Source organism: Conger conger, chromosome 2 (assembly GCF_963514075.1).
Source record: "Conger conger chromosome 2, fConCon1.1, whole genome shotgun sequence".
Lineage (NCBI taxonomy): Eukaryota > Metazoa > Chordata > Actinopteri > Anguilliformes > Congridae > Conger > Conger conger.
Genome location: NC_083761.1, coordinates 21,380,480 through 21,397,857, shown reverse-complemented (window position 1 = coordinate 21,397,857; position 17,378 = coordinate 21,380,480). Strand labels below are relative to the sequence as shown.

General features: G+C 41.8%; 1 protein-coding gene across 1 annotated transcript in view; it reads left to right on the top strand.

Annotated features, from left to right (window-relative positions):
* The window catches only part of LOC133121084 (transmembrane protein 150A-like), a 39,579-nt gene extending 26,166 nt beyond the window's left edge, over nt 1-13,413 (top strand). Inside the window, exons 6-8 of the mRNA XM_061230388.1 lie at nt 3,199-3,326; nt 11,938-12,115; nt 13,151-13,413. Of these exons, the coding sequence (XP_061086372.1) occupies nt 3,199-3,326; nt 11,938-12,115; nt 13,151-13,413 (569 nt within the window). The remainder of the gene's footprint in view (nt 1-3,198; nt 3,327-11,937; nt 12,116-13,150) is intronic.
* The last annotated feature ends 3,965 nt before the right edge of the window (nt 13,414-17,378 follow it).

Below are 17,378 nucleotides of genomic sequence, written 5' to 3'. Positions count from 1 at the left end.
AGAGAATGAGGGAGTGAGAGAGAGATTGTGCCATGCCAGGTGCGGATGTTTCTGGTTAGAATGGCCTAATCGTCAGATACTCCCAGTTTGAAGGGTCTGCGCTTCAGATGTTCCCAGTTTGGAATCTAATGCTGCTGCTTTTGGCACCAGGGATCCCCTCTCATTCAACCGCAGGCCCTGCAGTTAGAAGTCTGCTTTTACAGCAGTGTTCATGTGAGAAGAATAACAGAAATAACAGATCACTTCCTGGCCCTGTAACTTGGGTCTGTGTTCCTGATGACTAACCACACTCAGCCCAGTGATTCAGCCTAGGAGCCGTAAACATTTACCCTTCCCACAGCAACTCCCATGCATATCTGGCTGCTCTCAGACCTTAAGACTCAGCCTGTCTCTGGTTGTATTGAAGCACTGCAAAAGAAATCAGTATTTTCTTAAAATCTTATGTTTTTCTCTCAAATTTTTGGCTTATTTAGCAAAAAGGTAATCGAAAGATTTTTATTTTATTAGATTTTTTTTTGGCCTTTTTCAGCTTTATTGGACAGTATAGAGAGACAGGAAGAATAGGAGCGAGAGAGAGGGAAAGACATGCGACAAATGTCAGACGGTCGGATTCGAACCGCCGACGTCGCGGCTCGCAATGAGCATGCGGTCAGTGCTCTACAGGCTGCGCCACCGAGACACCCAATCGAAAGATTTTAAGTCTAAATCTAAGACTAAACTACTTGAGATTTACTTTTTTTTTGGCCTTCACAGTGAAGATTTTGGCTTTTAACTTGACAGTCTTTTGTTTGTTGGTCTGCCTCAGCATCTTAGTTCTTAAACCAGACACTTTGTAAGTGTAGGTGTAGCAGGCATAATCACCTCATTTTGCAGTTGGAAGCGAGCCACCGTTAACAGCTGGCGAGCGGGTCCCGAAACCTGCAAAACACTGTTGTTGGGAGGGATTATCCATGTGGTGGGAGGGGTTATCCATGTTTTCTGTAGCAGGAGGTCTCTGTTACTCACGTCTGTTTCTCATTTCTGTCAGGGTTGGCAGCCATGGGCAGGGAGCATCAAAACGCAGATTTGGGCTGGGAGGGAAAGTTGAAGAAAAAATAGAACCTGGGAAGCATCCCAGGGAATAAATGAGCACGGTCTGGAAGGAATGGGAGTGTTTATCACTGCAGGGGCAGAGAGGGGGATGAGGGAGGCCATGGGGTGAGGAGGGGGTGAGGAGGGGGCCTGGTGTTGGCTCTCTGCCAGCCATAATTAGGCACTGGCAAGGCAGGAAAAACAATGAAGGAAAGCTTTACAGGAGGCTCTTCAGAGACACATTCGTGTCTGAGTAGTGAATGATAATAATAATACACTTGATACACACATTCACTCATCAATGCGTACATGTAGACATGCAAATGTATATGTATATATATATATATATACACACACACACACACACACACACACAGGGATGTCCAGCCCAACAGCTCACTGTGTGGAAGCTGGTGTTTTTCAGTTCATTTGCATTAGTACTTCAGTAATGCTCCAAATATACTCGCTGGTCTGGGATTGCATGTTGTTCGCCAGTTCTGGCACTATTTCATGTATAACTCCGGGGAATGTAGTCATGCTCTACTACATTGTTAGTTGCTCTATAAGAGCCTCTGTTAAATGTATGCAATTTAATGTAATGTGACAACAAAATAACCAATCAAATGTACGGGTATACAAAGTGCTGTTTCTTTGCTGGTACCTGGTGCCAAACATCAGTTGTTTTTTTTCACATAATGAAGGGTAGGTGCCAGTTTTCCCAGAGTGCCCTTGTACTGTGCTGCTGGCTCCCCGCTCAGTTGGGGAAAATCTTCTGCACAAATGGAGCACTTGAAACATTTTTCTTAAGTTGAATCTTGCTGACTCATCAAGGCCAACAGTGCGGAAACGTGCCTAAACAAGGCATCCTGGGATTTGGAGGCTTTCTTTCTTTCTTTCTGGACTAGAGTACTAATCCACTTAAAGGAACTATTGGAGCTAGTGGAGCTGAAATCATAGTTCATTCTCGAGGAAAAATACTAAGGGCCAGATTTATGTACATGAAACTCGCAGTGCAAAATGCTGCCTGGCGAGGGTATGTAATTAAAGTCGTATTCACGAAGGCTACAGCTGGTTACGCAATCAGCTAATGAACTGCCTACGAAGTGCATTTTGCGAAAGAGAAAATTGTAAACAGCGCAGTTAAAGCACGTGTTTAGTGCCTTGAATGTCTCAACTGCGTGTGGTGTATTCCTTGCATCAGATGCCACGTAAAAGCGAATCCAGTGCAGGACAAAATGTGCACATATTCCAGCTGTGGCAGCTATTGTCATTTAAATTAAATGCGAGATGTAACGTTGCAACAAGCTTGACTATTGCGCAATTTATTGTATGGCTGGTTGTTTGTCACAGAAGTCTTTCCCCTTTATTTTTCGTGATTGATTTGAAGGATAACTAATGCAAACAAACACACAACCCTGCTTTTATTATTTGAGCATGCTCTGTTTCTGACAATGTTCTGTTAAAGGCAGAACAGAAGGTGATGGACAAGTGATTAAAAGCAGCATATCAATGCATTTGGCCTACTCATATTTTGTACTAGCGGCAATGATTTTCTGAAACGTCTTGTTACTGTCACTATGGTTCAGCACGTTATTTCAGTCATTTCCCACGGCTTTGCATGAGAAATTATTTTCTAAATATTTTCTGTGACAAACACCCAGCCTTAATTATTTCCTGGCTGCAATCATTAATTCATCTTCAATATTCCTAATCTGTTTGATGATTATTGAAATAGTGTGATTTTTGTTGCATAGGTTATTTGAAGTTATTTTAAGATTAGGAGCCTGTGTCTCTGCCTTGCTTGCATCACGCCTGCAATTTAGAGGTGGGTGAATTCCATGCACAAATCGACCCTTGTTAATACCCTTTGTTTTGCGTGATCCACCCTTAAATGCATATGTATTAAGGAGAGATGCTATGATTCGCCTAGAACTGCAGTTCCAGCCCCGTGCGCCAGTTTGATACATACAACGCACGTTTCCTGGGCAGAATGCGTCATATATGTCCGCCTGAAAATCATCGCAAAAGGCTTAGTAAACCAGGCCCACTTAAGTCTTAAGTAATGCAGTTATCCACTTGCTTTCAAGGCCTGAAACGGTGAATAATGTGAATCTTTCTCTTCCCCAGTGATGGTGATCGGCCTGCTGCGTTACGGTCTCGTCGTGGAGAAGCACCAGAACTGCGTGCTGAACACGGCCGGGCTCTCCACCGGCTGGATCTGTGCTGCCGGCCTCATCATGGTGGGAAACTTCCAGGTAAGGACCAACGCATCAATGCCCGCGCGCTCACGCATAAACACGTGCAGGGGTTTCAGGGTGTATTCAGACTTTTTGCACGCTTTATTGTGTTGTGTTGATTTAATTAATAAATAATAATGATAAAGTTTTAGAAGTTTTAGAATTTCTTGCAAATGTTTCTTTTTTGGGGGGGGAAATTTCTGTCCATTCAGTTAAAATTATGACATGGAGACTCCCAAGTTCTATACGCAGAAGGATAATTAAAGCAACTGCACTTGACCACAACTTGGAGTACCACAGCACAGGGTCTGAATACTTATGTAAATTAGATATTTTCATTTTTTAAATTCTTTTTTATAAATTTGCAAACATTTCTAAAAACATGTTTTCACTTTGTCATTATGGGTTATTGAGTGTAGAATGATGGGCAAAATGGCAATTTTATCCATTTGAGATTAAGTCAACACGACACAATAAAGTGCAGAAAGTGAAGGGGTCTGAATACTTTCTGAAGCCACTGTATATACACATACTGCACACACACACACACACACACACACACAGACAGATACATACATACATTAATTCATACACAAACACACACACACACACACACACACACGCATCTTGCATGCACACCCACACACACACACTAACATAGGCATGCACACGCACAAACTGATACTTATGCCGTAAGTGAAATGCTCCTGCACGCACAGTCCACACGCACACAGATGCCCCTGTAGGCTGCACACAAGCAGAACACGTGGCGCAAGCCACATTTTTGTGATTCTATGAATCATTCATCCCGCTTTTTTTGGATTGGCTTCTCTTTTCCTGGGATTGCATAATGTTTTAACTTTGTCAAAAAAATCACTTGCTTACACAGGCTCTTGATTATGGTCTCACTTTGTACACATTTCACTCGCTTTTCCAGGAATTGTCTGTAGTGATGTTATTACAAAGGCGATATTTGCCATTTGTTTGTTTGTTTGTTTGGTTTGGTGCTACAATACCATTTATGGCTAGGGTAGGGTCCAGTGATTTTCTGTACTCGATCTGTAGTTGTTGATGGATTTGTGACTGTATCTTAAAAGGCCATGCTTAATAATCCCCTCCATTTGGATTATTTTTGGGGAGAAGTTTCTGTGCAGTGTCTCTGAACCGAATTTGTTAGTTGCAAATGATTTAACATTTATGTGTTAAAATCAAAACAATTCAAGTCCAAGACAAAATGGGAATGAATGGAGATATGAAGCACACTCCTTAGGTTAAGCCATCAAGAAGGTTATTTAAATGCATCACGTTTAGGCAAATGAACCTATAAGCATATATACACAGTATATATATATATATATATATGTATATATATATATATATATATGTATATATATATATATATATATGTATATATATATATATATATATATATATATATATACACACACAGTATTGTGCAAAAGTCTTAGGCACCTGTATAACATTCTGTACAAGATTATTTCAAAAAGAATTAAATGAAAGGTCCTAAATAAACGTACTATACATTTATTTGGCAGAATAGTTACAAACTGAATCAAATCAATATTTTTTGTCACTACCCTTCGGCATTAAAACTCAATCACTTCTCTGCAGTTCTATAAGGCAACAGAGAGGTTGTTCCAAGCATGTTGGAGAACATGTTGGAGTTTTTATGTAAAAAGTAGTCAATTGCTTACAGTAATATGTTACTTTTTAAAATTAAACATAAACATAATTTCTCAGATTAAATCTTTTGGAAAATGAATATTTGGAAATCTCAAATGTGTTCTTTTATACTAACACACACACAAAAAATAAGCATATATATAATAAAGTCTAGGGTGCCTAAGACTTCTGCATAGTACTGTATATATGCATATATATATATATATATGTGTGTGTGTGTGTGTGTGTGTGTGTGTGTGTGTGTTTTTGAAATGCATTTGTTATTCATTCATTTCCTAGAAACCACACTGAGCCTGAACTTGGCAGGGTGGAGGTGGGGGGGGTGTCTAATAGGGTGCTGGACTGTAGATGGTTGCTGCAGAGAGCCAAGGTGGTCCGATAACATACTGTAAACAGCCAGTTCTCAACAACTTGGTCAAACTCTGCACATTGTTTGTCCTGGACCGTGTTCCAATCGCGCGCGGAGCATCCCTGCTCCGCGGAGATTTACGATCCCTGAGAATGCAGGGAGACGCGGGAAAGCTCTCCGCCTTTGATACGCGGCCAGATCCCGACTCCCTCTGCTGCCCGTGGCCCCTGCGTGCTCGTTCGTACCGTCTCTCACAAAACCCCTCACGGTTCAGCTTACCGGGGGAGTGTGTGAACCCTAAACCCACGGGTGTGTCTGTAGCTTCTTGTTTTCTTCCTTCGAAAGTATATTGGCGTTTCGAAAACTCGGACGTGTTCACGGGCAGCTTCTGTTGGAAATCACGTGACACATCTTCAGCAGAGTGTAGACTGTTTCCCGGAAAGTCGACAGTTTAGCCAAGGTGCTTAAGCCTGGAAAGATTTGCACTATAACACACGGTAAAAGCCGGTCCTATAAGAGCGTTCTGTCTGGTATTTGAGCACCATGTCATACTCTTAACAATCTCATTCAATTTTTTATTTATTTAATTCAAGTACCTCCACATTAAGTCTGTTGGAACACGTTTGCTCAAATGGTTCACAAATTTCACTGTCGGTATGTCCACAGCAATAAGTTGGCACCCTCAATAAAACCATTGTCCCTCTTCAAATAGAGTTTAGTGTAAAAAATGATGGGGCACTGTTGGCAATTGACCAGGAAGTCACGTCAGCTCAGCAGACACAGTCAGGCCCAGGAGACAGACTGCGGGATTCAATGAAATGCACTTAGATTGTTTAAGAGCATATGCAATTCAATTAAATCAGAACAAACCTTAACGGATTATTCTGGCGCCGTATTGCAATAAAGTCTGCTTTACTGTAAGACATATGAAGACCTTACCAAAGAAAATGAGTTGTCATCAAGTGATTGAAATCTGGAATTTCAGTTAATTGATGGATACATGAAAAGTATCTTTCTGTGCTAATTGTGTTACTTTGGGGTGCAGGTTTGTAGCCTTGTAAAGATTCAGCTTAATGTTTTCCATAGCACAGGAAGATATCCAACTGTGGGGACTGTTGTTACTTCAAGGTGACTTTATTCCTTCCTGGTAATGTAGTAAGAATGCAATAAAAGAATAAAAGAATGCAATAATGGATTTTCTTTCATTGGTTTCATTTGGTTAGCCTGCATAATGCATTGCCAACTCTGCTTGTGTTCCTTGAAAATATTGCCTGTTTAAATCTACCACAGTTTAAAAGGAGAAGGTTTGTAGCCTCTTTGGACTTTCATTGCTACAACTCCTCTAGTTCTGTCCGAAGTTTCTATTTTATGAAATATACAGTATATTCTAGTAATTGCTGGCCCAAAATCTTGTATGGCCTGGTTTGCTTTAATGTTATACAAAATGTGGCTTGCCAAGCAGCCTGGATTCAGTGAAGAAAATAATGTTTATTATGCAACGCCGCAATGACAGAATGTTTATGCCAGAAGCCTACTGTATACAGCATCACATGTCAAGTTGACCTGTGAGATGTTCAAGAAACAGAGGTTCTATAATGGCTCTTTAAACCAGACGCATGCTACAGTGCATACAGTAGATGTATGGATAAAAAATGTGATAACCTTAATCACCAGTAAACATCAGAATGTGTACTGCAGTAGTAGGAAGAAGATTAAATCCAAACTTAAACTTATTACAAATACAGTAGAATGCATGCCTGATGTAGTGCATACTCTCCATGTGACCATAAAGCAGCAAATCATAAGTTATGTCAAGGATACTGTAAACCAGATGTTCTAGGTCATGACCGCACAGCAGTCATCTCCAAAACACGAGTGCAGGTACAGTAGCTATCAATCCCATGAGGCCCCCTGCCTTATTATAGCCTTACAAGACAACTCTGAACATGTTTCAGCCAGAGTATTGAGCCAAGTGTGCGTAAAAGGCTGGCACCAAACTTCTCTTCATGTATTGTTTTTTTGTTGTGCCTTGATACTTTTTAATGGTCTCTGGCTAGTTCATGTATGCCGCCTGTTACTTTGAGAAGAAATTCTGCTTCAAGACATAACTACCTACACCTGGACTGGGTTGTACCAGTCATATGTAAGTTTGTGATTACATTTGTGCATAAAGTCTTTACTAGTGATCATCTGATGCTATTGTTTGCTAGATACCTGAAGACTCACTAACACATACAGTGACTTCAGAAAGTATTCAGACCCCTTTATTGTGTAATTTAAATGGAAAGAATTGCAATTGCTAATTAAGTAAGCCTAATTTATTAAAAATTAAAATTTTTAATCTCAATTATATAAGTATTTAGACCCTTAATTCAGTACTTTGTAGAAGCCCATTTGGCAGCTTCTTAGGTAAGTCTCTACAAGCTTTGCACACCTGGATTTGGACAGTTTATCCCTTTCTTCCTGGCAGATCCTCTCATACTGGGCTTTGGCTGGGACCTCAAGGATAGTCAGTGACTTGTCCCGAAACCACTCCAGCATTGTCTTGCTGTATGCTTTAACTCATTGTCATGCTGAAAGGTGAACCATCACCCCAGACTGAGGTCATGTGTACTCTGGAGCAGGTTTTCTTCAAGGACCTCTCTGTATTCGGCTACATTCAACCTTCCCTCAATTCTGAAGTCTCCCTGTCCCTGCCGCTAAGAAGCACCCCATACCATGATGCTGCCACCACCATGCTTCACCGTAGGAATGGTATAAGCCAGGTGATGAGCAGTGCCTGGTGTTCGCCAGATGTAGAAGACCGCATAATCTTTTTCCTCATGCTCTCAGAGTCCTTTAAATGCCGTTTGGCAAACTCCAAGTGGGCTGTCGTATGCCTTTCACAGGAAGAAGGTGATACGCTGACAGCTATGAGCTGATATGGTGATAGAGGAGTGTGCAGCTTCTGTGTTCTGACTCTGAGATGTATTTCATTAGGTTCCACTTATACTTCCCCTTCCTCCTTGTATCTGAATTCACTGCTTGTTGACATCAGAGAGTGGTGTTTTTATGGAAATAAATACTTTCACTGTGAAATCGGTTCCCAACCGCTGATTATGCACGCTGACTTGTAAGGTAAAACGGCGCAGTTTCGGACTCTCAGTCGTCCTTGAAGTGAACATCTGTGAATGCTTATCGTTTGGAGTTCGCCATCCTGTAGCCCCTCCTTAATGGTGCTGTTTTTGGGACATTTATGGGAAATGAGGTGGTTCGGCGCGGGGTGGGAGGGCACTGTTACGGGAAGAGGGCAGTAGACGGTATGGCCTACTGTCAGCCAACTGCCTGAAGAAACAGTGGTGTCCATGCACGTCCACACTTGTACAAGACATTGTACAATTAAAAGTATTGTGCAATGACAATCATGATTGTTAATAAATATAAGTGAAGAAAGAAAGAATATATATGGTACTAATCTAATTTCATTCAGTTAAAATTTTAAATTAGTTTTTATCCTAATGTAATCAAAGTAATCCCACTACACTACCTTTGGTATTGGTGATTTTGTGACCATTGCATACATTTTACCCAGTCAGTTGTGTGACCGTTCCATATGGAATGTCACTGTGAAATGAAATGAAGATGGAAAGGACACGACCACTTTTCTGATTATACATTTGTAAAAAAACAACAATTTTTTGGCCTAAAGTAGCTACATTTGCAAGAAAAAGTCACCCTGAAGTGCTTGCCCTGGTTGTTAAGAATTTGGATGCCTTTACTATGGCACAGGTATGTGAAAAGCCAAGGGGAAAGAGTTAGTGGAAGGGCAGAGGGGAGGGACTGAACTCAGACGCAGCCTCCAAAAATTCCTCCGAAACCTGCTGCACACAGATGTTTCACAAGGAAGTGTTACCATCATTGGGGACATTTCCAGACTCTACAGCAGGGGCAGTGAAATCTGGCCCTCAAATCCAAATCCGACCATGGTTTTCTTTCCTCCCAGGTGTTTAACTGGACAACTTGTTCTACTGACTGGCCAGACTGTCTTCACACCTGACTCCCTGGTAAAGGGAGGGTGGAAAACCAGCAGTTCTCTGCCCTCGAGGACCGTAAAGAACAGGGCTCTGAAGGGTCACGTCCAGGCCTCGGTTCCAGTGGTGGGTCCACATGTTGTTAGTGGAGGCCTAAAAAGGTGTGGGGGGCTTTGATGTCATCCACTGCTTGGCACAGCAAAGTCTCTTCCCGGCTAAGCTCTCGTGGACCCTGAATCCACACGTATTGGGTCAGGAGATCCTGTCCACATCAGGGCTAGCTGCAGTCAGATGGCTCAAGGGCTGGTCACTTGATCACAATGCCTTCCATTGTGCTTTGTCTCCTGACCGGGGGGGACAAGGCTCTGTTGTACGGCCATATTCCCCCCCCCCCCCGGGGTGCAGTGTGGTTTAAGCACCACAGGCCCTATAATCATTACATTACATTACATTAATGGCATTTGGTAGACGCTCTTATCCAGAGCGACGTAGAGTTGATTAGGCTAATCTGGAGACAATCCTCCCCCTGGAGCAATGCAGGGTTAAGGGCCTTGCTCAGGGGCCCAACGGCTGTGCGGATCTTGTTGTGGCTACACCAGGGATCGGACCACCGACTTTGCAGGGACCCGCAAAGTCGGTGGTTCAATCCCTGGTGTAGCCACAACAAGATCCGTGTACCTTATCCATGTACCTTAACTACCTAAGTCACCTGGAGTGGTTGTGTGCCACTCTGCCAAGATGGACACCATGGTCTGTTAGGGAGATTGGTTGAGGAGTACGGTGAAATAAGGGTGAGGAAGTTAGTTGATGTGTTGGCCCTGCCTGTGGGAGTGGGCAGGGTCAAGCATCCACATAAGAACCCAGTTAATTCAGAACCTTTCTCACACTGGGAACAAAGAGTTACAGTTACAGTTGAAGTTTCCATGCAAATGTTTTGCAAATGTGAATTTCCACGAAAACCTGGAAATTAAATGTGAATTTTTTTCCATCAAGTACTGTTTGGAAAATATTCTGAAGAGGATGCAGATTACATACGGATTACATAACCAAATGAGTCCCAGCTGCTTTTTATAGGGCTTTAGAGGTGGAAGCATGTGACTTGAGTCCCTGTCATGTCATCATTAATCAAAAAATCTATTTCCATCACCCTTTATGGCATCTTCTCTTTCTCGAGAGACTAACCTTTCCACCTAGGCCAAGCGTAAAAACCTTTTTGTGATATTTCAGTTTTTTAAATTTGATTTAATTCATTTCTACTCAGGCTTACTTATGTGAAAATAAAAACGGTTGGATGAAAACCCAACTACTGTACAGGGATTTCAATGAGTGTCATCCTTTTTGTGGCCTTGTCATAATGGGACACTAGACCAATCGGATCAGTCTTAGCGGAGGATCAAAGTAATTTGTTGGGGAGATTTTGCTTCCTCCTGGTGCTGGTCTTGCAAGCTTGTTTTATTTATAGTCATACATTGTACTTTAGTCGTATCTGCAGCGCAATGTAGGAGTTACATTCTCGTATTGGATACATTAATTATTGTTTCACATGAAAGCATGTGGCACGCAATGCGCAGATGCTGTGATATCTGTGTCCTTGTATTGTTCTTACACATCATGCGGGAGTTTCTTGCATCAGTGCTGGAACAGCGAGTGCGCTTGCTTTGTTTTTGTCTGTGGTAGTTTGGAATGCTCCCTGCGCAGTATGCATTTGGAGTTTATGTGCCCTTGGGTAGAGTGGCCATGTAGGGGTAGAGAAATCGAAACACACCGAACACTGCATAAAACACGTCAACAACTCATAAAACGCAACAACTTAGAAACAGGACGGCATTTCGCTAAATAAAAGAACAAATCTAAAACTGCAATATAATCTGACAAATGCAAATACAATGCAGAAACCACGAAAAGCATTTAGAAACATTTGACAAAATAAAATAAAATAAATACAAAAACATAGCATGTCACAAAATGCATTATCAGATGAGAAAACACAACATTTCATGAAACTCAATCGCTGTGACGTAGAGAACACAACAGCAAAAACAAAATAACTTTTCAGGAAACAAACAAATGGGTTTGGTGACATTTTTGGGTTTGGGTCTTGGGTTTATTTTGTTTTCTGAAATGTTGTGTCTAAGTGGTTGTTCTAAGTTGTAATTGTGTTTTGTGAAGTATGTGGTTTCTGATTTGTTATTTTGTGAAATGTTGCAAATGTTGCAAGTTGTTGTGTTTTCTAAGGTGTTAATAGTGATTTATGAGTTGCTTTTGTGTTTGCCGATTTGTTAATTTGTCTTGCCCTACATGGCCATCATACTTGGTGCCCTGTGCCACAACCTGTTGTGATCTTGAGTTTAGTTCAGTCTCTGGCCATGATATTATACTTTGTCATATCATATTCATAACATATCGTGTGTACTATGATATGCTTGTATTCTATTTTGTCACTCAATAACTGGCTGTTAATCAACACTGCAGTGGTCACACAGTGATCCCTCGATGGTCAAGTTAGTATGTGACCTCTTGCAGCGTTGCTGGGGTAGCTCATTGTACCTGTTGCCATCTCCTGCAGGTGGACTTTGCCAAGATCCTGCACTACGTGGGCGCGGGGGTGGCCTTCCCCACCAGCATGCTGTTTGTGTGCCTGCAGTCTGCGCTGACCTACCGTCTGGCCAAGACGCAGTGGGAGTACTGCGTGGGTCACCTGCGGCTTGCCCTGACGCTGCTGGCCTTCATCTCCCTGGTGCTCAGTATCCTTTTATCATTGTGTGTGTGTGTGTGGGTTTGTGTACTCTGTCGATCCAAAAACAATGCAATATCTTCATATACGCTCTATGCTTTGTCCAGTATTTTCACCTTAATCCATCTCAGATTTATTGTCTAAAATGGAGACTATGATGTAGTTTTGGATGTCAGAGGCAGACTGTGGCTTTGCTGACCTCAGTCTCTGAGTTCTTTGTGGAATTGATGTACATGTGAGTATAGCTCCCCCTGCTGGTGAGAACCCAGCTGCACATTCAGAATGGAACTGGATTGTAAGCACAGTGCTGTGCTGGATTGTATGTTTGACTTCTCATTATTATTACTGTGCAGGGAGGAGTGCAGTTATTTTTCTTGTTCTACATGTTAAGGCTACTAAAAGGGTGAAGGGTGTGCTTTGGTGTTTGCTGGTAGGTTTTTGCCTGGGAACATTTCACAGATAAGATTACAACAGGAGGTATAACTGAAGAAAGAAAATTGCTTGTCAAGTGCCCCAGAAGTCAAAATAAGCACAGGACACAGTGACTCAGCTTGACCTACATGCTCACTAAGAATGCAAACTTGAGTGTAGGTATAAGCCACAGTGACGATTTTCTGTTTGTTTTTATTCAAGTACTTTACAGAAAGTGTCAGCTTTTGCATCTCCCGACTAATGAACTTAAACTCATTGCATTTAAAGGGAGTTAAATGACAGCTGGCCTAAAAGAACACCACTGTATGTGTTCATATGTATATGCTGTACAACAGGGATACTCAATCTTTCCCAGAAAGGGCCGGTGTGGGTGCAGGCTATTGTTCCAACCAAGCAGTTACACACCTGATTTTACGAATGAACCATCAGTCTTATTGCTGAGGACCTTGATTAGTAAAATCACTTGTGTAACTGCCTGGTTGGAACAAAAGCCTGCTCCCACACCGGCCCTTTCTGGGTGTTAGTAACTATCCCTGTTGTACAGTATTCACGTCTCCCGTGCAGCAACTGTACTGTATACCGAGGCCACGCTCCTTAACCTCCTGTCCACAAGGCGGCGTCTTCTTCGCCCAGGAGAGCTACGTGCTGCAGCACGCCTCGGCCATCTTCGAGTGGCTCTTCTGCATCATCATCATGCTGTTCTACGGGACGTTCGCCTTCGAGTTCGGCGGCGTGTCCTGCGAGACCCTGATGGTGCTGGCCAGGGGTGCGGGGGCGCAGCAGGGCCTCTCCCGCGGGGGCAGTGGGCACAAGACGGAGGGCATGGGGGGTCCGGGGCCCCTCCAGCACACGCCCGAGGGCATATCCATGCTGTAAGGGGACTCAAAATGGCCACAGCACCTGGCCTCCAGCCCTCAAACATCACTGACAGGCCCTGACCGGGCATTAGCAGAACAGGGTGTCCAAAATGGGGTACCATTGTGCCCCCCCCCCCCTTTTGTCTATGCCACATCTGGAGGGATATCCTGCCTCATTTTGCACATTGCTAAGACGCTAAAGCTACCCCTACCCCCCGCCCCCTCACCCACCACCCCACCCTAACTCTAACCCGCCTTATCCAAAGAGAGGAAGGGGCTCCAAGACTGTACAGCCTTATCTGGTGAATATGACACCAAATACTTCACAGCTAATGATGTCATCAGTGTGCTGCCAGCGCACAGAGACAAGGTAGGTTCTGGGAGTCGCCATGCACACGAGAGCAGTGGACGCACGCCCGTTTGTGACCCAAAGCCTTACGTGACTGCAGTTTCAAACAGCCCCGTTCGTGTACTGCTGACTCGCTCGCAAGGACGCTGGCTGGAGTGATGGAATATTTTCACGTGCTCTAAGAATCTCAAGTGCCTACCTTCCCTGCTGCCTTTAGTGTTTAATTGTTTTTGTTAATTTCTTTTCAATCTTTGTTCAGTCAAAGAGCGGTGATTTCACCCCAGTCAATGCACCAATGATGGACCAAAATAACATATTCATGTATTATGTGGAGTGTTATATTATAAGTCGATCAAATGCTAGGCACTTGTAGTAGCTTACATTAGTTGCGTTTGCGAAGAGAAAAATCGGTGCAAATCAATTACCCATTGCCCTGCCTTTCGATTCATTTTTGTTGATATCTTACTTTAGATATAAAGTATTTTCAGCAACATATTTGTGACATATTGGTCTACATATGCACAATGTTGGGGGGGGCAGCTTAGACTGTACAACAGTGCCATCAGCCATTGAACAGCTGATTGCCAAAGTCAGTGGAGACTCAGTCTTTCTAAAATGGTCTGTTTTTCCGTCAGTGGAGAAACTTTCCTGGGACTCGCAAATGCTGACCGGCAAAAACCAAATCACCTGAGACAGGAGACAAAACAGGCTCAACAACACTTTCGGTTGCTAAATATGGACATCCTAGCCAAGTATTTTTTCATTGGGGTTGAAATGCCCCTTTATAGAAGTATATATTTCTTTATAGGTTTTCAGACACAGAGATATTTTTATTTAGAGATATATCAGAGAAACATTTGTTTATATTTCCCTTGGGCATTATTACAGTGTGGGGAGGTGTGTCCCTTGCTGTGAGTGCAGTTCTGCTTTCTTGTTCTATATTTTTACATTAATTGAAAATATTTTCTAACTGTTCGTCAAAATGTCAAGAGAAACCAAAGGGAAATTTATGCTTATTTTAAAAAAGTAAAAAAAATCTTATCTTTTTAAATATATCTTTTTTGTACCAGAGATGTTATTGTTCCATTTCTCTGCAACATTGTTTTTGTCTGTGAGAGAAGATTGGCCTTATAATCATCTTCTCTGTCAGTAACACAACCAAATAATCTATGCAAAGAAAGCTGCCAGTATCACTTTTCCTTTGTAAAACAAACAAAAATGCAATGAAAAGGTTTACAGAATGATCGTATTGCACAGTCACACTGTGAGGATGTAACTGAATTTGTTAGCATTCATAATTTTGCTCGCCTCATTAAAAGATTGCCCTGCATCTTCCTCCCCTGAGCTATAAATGACGAAAAGCAGTTCTCAAAGCCTGTCACGCAGACAAGTGGAGACTTTTGTTCAAGGGCCCAATTTTATTTTCTCTCAAAGTGTAATTGCAACAGAACTGTCATCACTTCATCATTGCACTCCCCCAAAGTGTCATAGTGCATAAGAATGCTTCCCTGATTAAAAACTGTGCCAGTAACAAATGCTTTATTGATTTAGTTTTCACATTTGCAGTATATGGTCTCTTTATCCTAATGGACTAGCCAAAGAACAGGACTGCAGCCTGCATTTACTTTGAGAGATAAAAAAATACGTCACTACAGACCAATGACAAACCCCTATCCACACAGAAAACATTACTTTACCTGTTAACTCTATCTATAGACCTTTCAATAGTTTATACAGGGGTGTTGATGTGCCATAAATTCATGATTACAGTTATTGCGAATGTAGTCACTCAGCGGTACTGCATTAATGGGTACAATACTCTGTTCATTTTTACATTTATGCTCTCATCTCAGGAATATCCCGTTACCAGCGATTTTTTCAAATCAGTCCTTTTTTGTTTTGCATGTTCAAGAGTTACTTTGTATATTTTATGGGTTTAATCATTGTTAAGGGCTGCTTGTGTATAGGTTCCGTATTACCTTTATAGATGGGCATGTTATGTTATTGTGTCTTTCTTTAAGCAAGGACTACATGCTACATGAAAGGTTGATTTTCTTTGTTTTTTGGGTCATCTCCACGTTTCAAAAAATATATGATCCTTTCTCCGTTTAATAGCAGCATTAGCCAGTCACCACGAAAACCAGTGCCTTTGCTTTATCTTTTTTATAAAAATGAGACCAAAGACCAAATGTTTTACTGTATGTTTATTGTTTCGTCTCAATCTGTTTTAAATGTTCAAAAAAATAAATGAATAGATGTTGTTACTATTAAAGCAAAACCAGATTTTTGAAAAAAAAGAAACGATTGTATTGGATTTCTTAGAATGCAACCGGCTACAGTTTACAATACGCATAGGAATTGTCACTATCCTGTCCCCATCTGCTCGTAGTAATCTTATTCCTCAAGTGTAGTTTTATGATTGCATGCATTGCAGTCCGACTGTGAAAATGGAAGAACAACAGGAAACACTGTTTTGATGAAATGTTTATTTCCAAAAGACTTTATATTTTCAGCATTTTCCTCGTCAGATCTATCTGCATGATCTACTAGGAGGGCAAAAGAGAAAGTGCAGAGAGAATAAAATGAGAAATAACATCACTGCCTCCCTCCCCTTTCAAACCTTTAACTTGCAACCACCATAGAGACAAAACAAAGGCCTAGCAGGCAGATAGAAATGCAATAAGTTTATTGGCTGCTCTTATTATTGACCTAGCGAATGCATGCCAAGCCTGAGTCCTGCATGTGGGATGTAATCCATTTGGAGCCTTTGCCCTCGCTCAAATGCCATTCCATTCTTTATTGTATCTGGAACACTTTTTTGGCAATAGAATGTATGGCTGTTTCAACCAATCAGCTTTCAACATATCTAGTAATTCTTTACTGCGATGGACTGGCGACCTGTCCAGGGTGTTTTCCTGCCTTTCGCCCAATGTATGCTGGGATAGACTCCAGCCCCCCTGCGACCCTGTTCAGGATAAGTGGGTTAAGACAATGGATGGATGGATGGATAGTAATTATTGGTATCTCGCAAGATAAATGTATAAATATGAATGCCAACGCCAACAAAGGACATTAGGACAGGTATGCCTAAGTTGTTTTCTTTTAATCCATAACTGCTACACCAATAGCTAATGTTAACAGTAGTAATATTTATCAGGGATGTGATTCTTTCCTCTTAAGATGGAAATCCATATTTTCAGACCAATGACTCACGTGAATCCCACTCCGGTGTTTTGACTTCCTCTGCTCTGATCTTCATATTTCTGCTGAAATGGTTGTATCATTTTAATAACTCCCGGATAAATCACTCGCTTTAATATCAGGTACATAGGCCTGACTATCATTTCTGAACCTCCATTCGTTTTCTTTTTTTGTCACATAGGAGACTTGCCACTGAAATATATCAAAATGACCACAATAAAACCAGAGTTTCACTTGAAAACCACTTGTTTTGTACGTCTTGTACTTCATTGTACGTGGCTAACAGCGTCTGCCAAATGAGTAGATAGACTCACTGACCACTTTCTTAGGTAGACCTGTACACCAGCTTATATTTAATCAGCCAATCATGTGATAGCAACTCAATGCATAAAAGCATGCAGACGTGGTCAAGAGGTTCAGCTGTTTTTCAGACC